Raw genomic sequence first — 7,698 nt, 5'->3', positions numbered from 1 at the left:
TCGTGGTTTTGATTTGTGTTTCCCTGATGATGAGTGATGTTGAGCATCTTTCATGTGTCTATTAGCCATGTGGATGTCTTCTTTGCAAAGATGTCTATTCATTCTTCTGCCCATTTCTTTTCTTTTCTTTTCTTTATTTCTAGGAGAGAGAGAGAGACAGCGTGAGCAGGGGAGGGTCAGAGAGAGAGGGAGTCACAGACTGAAACAGCCTCCAGGCTCTGAGCTGGCAGTCAGCACAGAGCCCGACGCGGGTCTCGAACCCACGAACCGCGAGATCATGACCTAAGCGAAAGTCGGACGCTTAACCGACTAAGCCACCCAGGCGCCCCTCTTCTGCCCATTTCTTAACTGGCTTATTTGTTTTTTGGGTGTTGAGTTTGATAAGTTCTTTATAGATTTTGGATGGCAATAAAGATTTTAAATTACTCAGACTCAGCTGTTCTAGTTCTAGAGATTCCCTGTCTGTACCCTGCCACCCCAAATAACTAACAGAGTATGTAAGAACAAATATCCAAGCATATTCATTACATCATTGTTGGGTAAAATCTAGATGCCTGTCTACAGAAGAAAGGTTATACTATAGAAAAATCATTTAAAAGAATAAGGTAGAACTATGTGTTCTGACACAGAAAAATACATTGCTATTGACATGTGTATTAGTTATCTATTTCTGTGTAACAAATCACCCCAAAACATAACAGCTTTAAAAAAACATGTATTTATCTTAGAATTTCTATAGGTCAGGAATCCAAGGGTGGCTTAGCTGAGTTGTCCTAGCTCAGATTTCCTCATGACAGTGCAATTAAGGTGTCACCTGAGTCTGCACGTATCTGAAGCTCAACAGGAGCTGAAGGATAAACATGGTTGTTAGCAGGCCTCAAATACTTACCAGGTGGGACCCTCCACAGGTGGCCTGAGTGTCCATATAACACGGCATCTGGCTTCTTCCAGACTGAATGATAAAAGAGAAAGACAATTGAAGACAAGCCTTCAGTCTTTTATAACCTAATCTCAGGGAGTGACACCATCACTTCTGCTGTGCGCTATTGGTCACACAGACCAGCCCTGGTAAAAAGTAAGAGGGTTAACCAAAGGTGTGAATATGAGGAAGCAGAGATCTTGGAGGCTTGTTATTGCAATATGCTTTTTAAAAATCTTTTTAAATATTTATTTTTGAGAGAAGAGAGAGAGAGCATGGGCAGGGGAGGGGCAGAGAGAGAGGGAGACACAGAATCCGAGGCAGGTTCCAGGCTCTGAGCTGTCATCACAGGGCCCAATGCAAGGCTTGAACTCACGAACCTCAAGATCATGCCCTGAGCTAAAGTCAGATGCTTAACTGACTGAGCCACCCAGGCACCCCATAATATGCTTTTTAAAATAGCAAATTATAAACAAATATGTAGATGTCCTAATTCAATTATTTTTAAAAGGGGATTATGTATGTATAAATATATATGTACAAGAAAAATTTAAAGGTTTATTCCAGTAGCCAGCTCTGTGCAGTGGGGTTGGTGATGGGGAGTACGAAGATAGCATGTTCAGTTATTGCTATAAAGTTTGTTTTCCTTTTACATACTATAGTGAGAATGGGTTACTTTTTAAAAAAATATTTTCTTTTTATTTTGAGAGAGAGAATGTGCTCAGGGGAGGAGAAGAGAGAGGGAGAGAGAGAATCCCAAGCAGGCTCTGCATAGAGCTCCATTCCACGAATCATGAGATCATGACCTGAGCAGAAATCAAGAGTATGATGCTTAACCAACTTAGCCACCCAGGCACCCAGAGCATGGATTACTTTTACAATTGAAAATAATGAAATAAGACCATATCAGGAAGTCTTCTCTGATACCCCCTCCTAAAACTGATATTATTGCCCTCCTTAATGGTTTCTTGTTTCTACCACAAGACTCCACTGTTGCATACGCATCATTATGTTGCCTCACCTCCACCTGTGAATTCCTAAGATGAGTGCTCATCTTTGAGTCCTTTTTTAAAATATTTTTCAAAAAATTTTAAAAATGTTTTATTTATTTCTGAGAGAGAGAGAGACAGCGTGAGTAGGGGAGGGTCAGAGAGAGAGGGAGACACAGAATCCAAAACAGGCTCCAGGCTCTGAGCTGTCAGCACAGAGCCCGACGTAGGGCTTGAACCCATGAACCCTGAGATCACGACCTGAGCCAAAGTCTTACTTAACGGACTAAGCCACCCAGGTGCCCCTCATCTTTGAATCCTCTGTGGCTAACCAAGTGTCTGGCCCCAAATACTTGCTCTATATGTGTGCCAAATGAATGAAGGATTTATTTTTTTAATGTTTATTTTTTTAATTTTATGTTTAACAGAGAGAGAGAGAAAGAGACCGAGTGTGAGCAGGGGAGGGGCAGAGAGAGAGAGGGAGACACAGAATCCAAAACAGGCTCCAGGCTCCGAGCTGTCAGAACCAAGCCTGACTCGGGGCTGGAACCCATGAACCGCAAGATCATTACCTGAGCAGAAGTCAGCTGCTTAACAGACTGAACCACCCAGGTGCCCCTGAAGGATTTATTTAATTCCATCAGTATTTATTAGGTAGCTCCAAATATAATAAAGCTTGAGTCTAGATCCTCAGTACCAGTGGGTCAAATAGCTTCTTGACCTTCAGATCTACATTCTTGTTCAATTAACCTTGCTAAACATAGTATTCTTGTTTTTCCCATTTTTCTTTAGGAGCTTATCTAGTAATTGGTGTGGCTGATGGTATTAATTTTTTTTAAATGAAAGCCCTAATGGAAAAGAATTATACGCAATAAAGTGGAGAAAATGAACTGTTCTGTGCCAATGTAGGTTTCAAATATTAAGCTAAATTTTCTTGCCTAAATGAGAAGGGTGAGATAGCTGAATCAGCCCCAAATCTTTTACCTAATGTTAGTATCACAAATGGAAGCAATTATAATTGCTGGCAGAAATGAATCATTCCCAAACTAGGTCTATGCAGACAGTTCTTTATTATATTCACTTAAGATGGCTTAAAGCAACCATCCTTTAATTGGAATGGTCCCCAGAAGCAGAGATCTGTTATTTGCTGATTTCTTTAAAAAGTTAACCTTCAAAGTTTTTAAAAATCTGCGTATACTTTGTACACTTTGTATATATGCTTATACTACACACACGGGGTCTGTGCTTCAAACCCCATTTCCTCAAGAAAACAACATCACATGAAAAACAGAATCCATGAAGTAGACAGTAGTGTGTAACCATCGCTATTAGCAACAAAAACAAAGGATTTCCCAGGGAACCAGAAGCATAGGTTTCAGCATATTGCTTTCCAGTAGTATTCCTGGAAAGTTGACCCACTGAGCCATTTGCAAACATTTTCTTGAGTGTCCACTTGAGGGGGGCAGGGAAGTGGCCCACCCAGGCGTATGAGCTGGAGGGCTGGTTGAGACCTAGGTCTCTCCCACCAAAGTGAGCTCCCAGCACATGCAAAGCTGGCCCAGAATAAGGACTGGGACGATGCTACCAATACCCGATGGAAATTATTTTTCTGCTCTGGTAAAAATAATCGCGGCTTCAACATCTGGGCTGGAAGTGTCTCCTTCAGCGCAGAGGTGGAAGTATGGAGGAGAAAAAAAAAGAAATGGTTCTTGCCGCAGTTAAGGGTTAGGAGGTTGGGATCTCGATGCAAGTGGGTGGATAAGAAAAGTGAACGAAAGAAAGAGGTGGTGCGAAGCATTTTCAAGCTCTCTTCCTCGCTCCCAAGCCCTAGCCTGGTCCATAATTTTTAAGCAGCTGGAAAACTGTGTCTTGAGCGAACCCCTTTGCTGCTCCTGAGTTTCCGGGTCTAGGAGTTACTTTCCAGGGAACGAAATTCAGATCAAAGGGTCACAGAAGCCTTCTACCCGCAGAAAATAAGAATTCTCCTTTTCTTTGGGCCCGACGAGAAGTAAATCATTCTCAAGTCCTTCCTGGGNNNGGGGGCGGGGGGGAGGGAGGGAGGAGGAGAGGTAGGGGTTGTCCTCTCCAAAGCAGTCGATGACTACAGGCTAGGCTGCGTTCGGTTCCCGGGCATCCAGAGAAAGCTACCTCCAGTCCCGGCGGCTCTGCCTGGGCCCTGGCTCCAGCCCCCGCTACGCCCTCCCTCCCCTACCAACACACCCCCTCCCCCTCCCAGCGCGGCCAGAGGCTCCCCGCCCACCCCTGGGTCACCGTCTCCCCCTAGACCCACCGAAACGGTGGAGGGTTCTCCCTCCCGACACTTAGTTTCTGCTTTTATGCTTATTTCACAGCCTTGCCCCACTTGGAACGTGTGCCCTTGCCTCCGCAGCCAGGGGAGACCACGGACCCCCGCCCCCCCCCAAATAAAAACCTCCCCCAGAGCCACTCGGATAATCCCAGGTCCCTCCCTGGAAGGCGCATTGGCTGGGGAGCGCGTTGCCCGCGCGGGGAAGAGGCCAGCATTCGCGCCCTAAAGCACTCCGGGGCGGCGTCCTGGGGCCGTGGGTTCCTTCAATGTGGAGACGTTGGCGCCCGAGCATCGGGGAGCCCCGCAGCCCTCTGGCACCCACTTTTTTCCATTTCCTGGCCGACAGCTGGACATGGTCCCGCGGCTGCGCCGGGAGGCACCGTGGATAGAAAAGCNGTTCCCTCCTCTCCTCTCAGACCAGCCCCCCACCCCTGCCACTTTTCGGAGTCCCCCGCCCCCGTCACTGCCTCCCGGGAGCTGCGGGGCAGTCGGACGCGGAGCGGTGGAGCGGCGAAGACGCCTGGCTGGAGCTGCCCTCTGCAGGGAGCCGGCGCCCCCTGCTCTTGTCCGCGGCGCTGGGCGGTCACCCCCGCCGCCCTCGCTCCGCCGCTCGCGGCTCTCTTCTCTCTCCTTTCGCAGGTGCCGGAGTTCCGCCACCGCGGGGTGCGGCGCGGCAGGCGCGATGCGGCAGCTGTGCCGGGGCCGCGTGCTGGGCATCTCGGTGGCCATCGCGCACGGGGTCTTCTCGGGCTCCCTCAACATCCTGCTCAAGTTCCTCATCAGCCGCTACCAATTCTCCTTCCTGACCCTGGTGCAGTGCCTGACCAGCTCCACGGCGGCGCTGAGCCTGGAGCTGCTGCGGCGCCTGGGGCTCATCGCCGTGCCCCCCTTCGGCTGGAGTCTGGCGCGCTCCTTCGCGGGGGTCGCCGTGCTCTCCACGCTGCAGTCCAGCCTCACGCTCTGGTCCCTGCGCGGCCTCAGCCTGCCCATGTACGTGGTCTTCAAGCGCTGCCTGCCTCTGGTCACCATGCTCATCGGCGTCCTGGTGCTGAAGAACGGCGCGCCCTCGCCCGGGGTGCTCGCCGCGGTGCTCATCACCANNCCTCCCTCTGCCCCTACCTAACTCGCTATCGCCCTCTCCGCCTTCCCTCCCCACCGCCTCCTCTCTCCGCCCTCCCCGCTCCTCCGCCCCGCACCCCTTCCTTCCTCCAGGAGGGGTCGGAGAGCCGCCTGAGCCTGGGCAGACTGAGTTTTCAGGAGGCGGGGGCGGTGGACATCCCTGGGTCACGCGGGGCTGGAGCGGTGGGGGGCGGGGGACGATGGAAATCAAGCTTGAGCCGCCAGAGCTTGTTTAGGGTCTCTGGCACCGCGCGAGGTCTAGCGGCGCGAGGCGGGGGAGGGGGAGGAGGCGCGGATTAAGACCCACGTGAGGGCCGAGCTGGACGGACTGAGCCCGGTGGGAACCTTCATTCGGAGGTCGAGAGGGAGGCGTTCGCTCGGCGCCCAGCCCGGTTAGAAGACACTAGCTGGGGATCCCTCTTCCTTCCGGGGCCCAAAAGAGGGGGCCGGGTACGACGCTCCCGGGTGACCTCCGTGCCTACCCCCAGGGTATCTGCGCCCCCCGGCCCTTTGTGCACAGAACTGGACAGGGTGCCCCCGGGATATGTAGGTACGGCTCCTCCGCTCAGGCTTCGAACTCACTGGCTGAGCTTGGCTTCTCCGTTTGATACCCGTGGGCCGACCTGGGACTCGAACCCTAAGTACTCTCCAACCCTAAGCGTGGCCCCAGTGAATACCCACCCGCGCCAACCCGGTGTCTTCTCTTTTTCCTTCCTGCGCCTGGCTCTGTGCTTCGCTGCGGCGCTCCAGGGGCCGGCGACCTGACGGGCGACCCCATCGGCTACGTAACGGGCGTGCTGGCGGTCCTGGTGCACGCCGCCTACCTGGTGCTCATCCAGAAGGCCAGCGCTGACACCGAGCACGGGCCGCTCACGGCGCAGTACGTCATCGCCGTGTCCGCCACCCCACTGCTGGTGGTCTGCTCCTTCGCCAGCACCGATTCCATCCACGCCTGGACCTTCCCCGGCTGGAAGGACCCTACCATGGTCTGCATCTTCGTGGCCTGCATCTTGATCGGCTGCGCCATGAACTTCACCACGCTGCACTGCACCTACATCAACTCGGCGGTGACCACTAGCTTCGTGGGCGTGGTGAAGAGCATCGCCACCATCACGGTGGGCATGGTGGCCTTCAGCGATGTGGAGCCCACCTCTCTGTTCATTGCCGGCGTGGTGGTGAACACCCTGGGCTCCATCATTTACTGTGTGGCCAAATTCTTGGAGACCAGAAAGCAAAGCAACTACGAGGACCTAGAGACGCTGCCCGGGGGAGAGGAGGCACAGCCAAGTGGAGATCAGCTGCCATTCGTCATGGAGGAGCTGCCCGCGGAGGATGGAAATGGAGGGTCGGGAGGTGGCAAGGCGGCAGGTGGCTCCACTCTGAAAAGCGGGCCAGAGGCCAGGGGCAGCCCCGGAGGGGTCCCGCTGGTGGCTCGGAGTTCGCAGATCACCCACAGCCCGGAGGAAGTGAGCAAGAGGTCACTGAAAGATGCTTACCTCGAAGTGTGGAGGTTAGTTAGGGGAACCAAGTATATGAAGAAGGATTACTTGATAGAAAACGAAGAGTTACCCAGTCCTTGAAAAGGAAACGCATGTATGTATATATGTACATACACTTATTTTATATGTTCGAGATAACATATTTTAATGAGGGGCCGCACAATTTTATTCTTTGAGGAGTGGGGAAGGGAAGCAAAGAAAAATGCTCAAACGGACTGACAGCAACAGAATTAGCAGCTGCGTGAATTATTTAGCCTGAGTTTACCTGAGGCATCACAGAGACAAAGGAATGTGAAGGTGAACAAAGTGAGGCAGCCCTCTCGGCTGCAGACAGAAATGCATTCAGTGCAGACTGCACCTGAATTTTCTGTCTTTATAACCATAACCGAATAGCTGCATGTACTAAGAGTTCCTCTACCCACCCCCTCCAGAGATGGAGTGTAGACAGGATGACAGCACTTAATAAGCTCTAAGAGGACATACTGGGATACAACTTCAGTCATAGAACTAGAGTGTTGATGGCCAGCTGAGCAAGAGTATATTATTGAAGTTACGCATATGCATATATACGTATGTATATGTGTATACGTACATATACACACATATATATATTGAGTTGACGTTTACTGTTTATAGTCATTTGAAATATCAGGTTTACTTTAATTTTTCTTCACTCAAAAAAATTAAGTGCTCTATTATTCTATTACATATTGGCAGAAAATATTAAAGCTGTTTTGAATATATGAGTTCGTAGCTTTGAACCCGAAGGTTGAGGTTGGCTTTTAGTAATTATAAAAGTATTTTAAAGGTTGTTTGGGGTCATTGCTTCATAATATCCATTATTGAATGCTATAACCTTTTGAA

The 7,698-nt window shown here is 50.7% G+C and overlaps 1 protein-coding gene across 1 annotated transcript; it reads left to right on the top strand.

The window, feature by feature from the left end:
* The first annotated feature begins 4,898 nt into the window (after positions 1-4,898).
* SLC35D3 (solute carrier family 35 member D3) lies at positions 4,899-7,426 on the top strand. The gene is made up of 2 exons (XM_077776098.1): positions 4,899-5,316; positions 6,071-7,426. Exons 1-2 carry the CDS (start codon positions 4,899-4,901, stop codon positions 6,913-6,915), a joined length of 1,263 nt encoding a protein of 420 aa, XP_077632224.1. The 3' UTR covers positions 6,916-7,426.
* The last annotated feature ends 272 nt before the right edge of the window (positions 7,427-7,698 follow it).

The sequence above is a fragment of the Crocuta crocuta genome, unplaced genomic scaffold (assembly GCF_008692635.1).
Source record: "Crocuta crocuta isolate KB4526 unplaced genomic scaffold, BGI_CrCroc_1.0 scaffold25, whole genome shotgun sequence".
NCBI lineage: Eukaryota > Metazoa > Chordata > Mammalia > Carnivora > Hyaenidae > Crocuta > Crocuta crocuta.
Note: the sequence above shows the minus strand (reverse complement) of the source record. Positions and strands in the feature narration are given on the sequence as shown.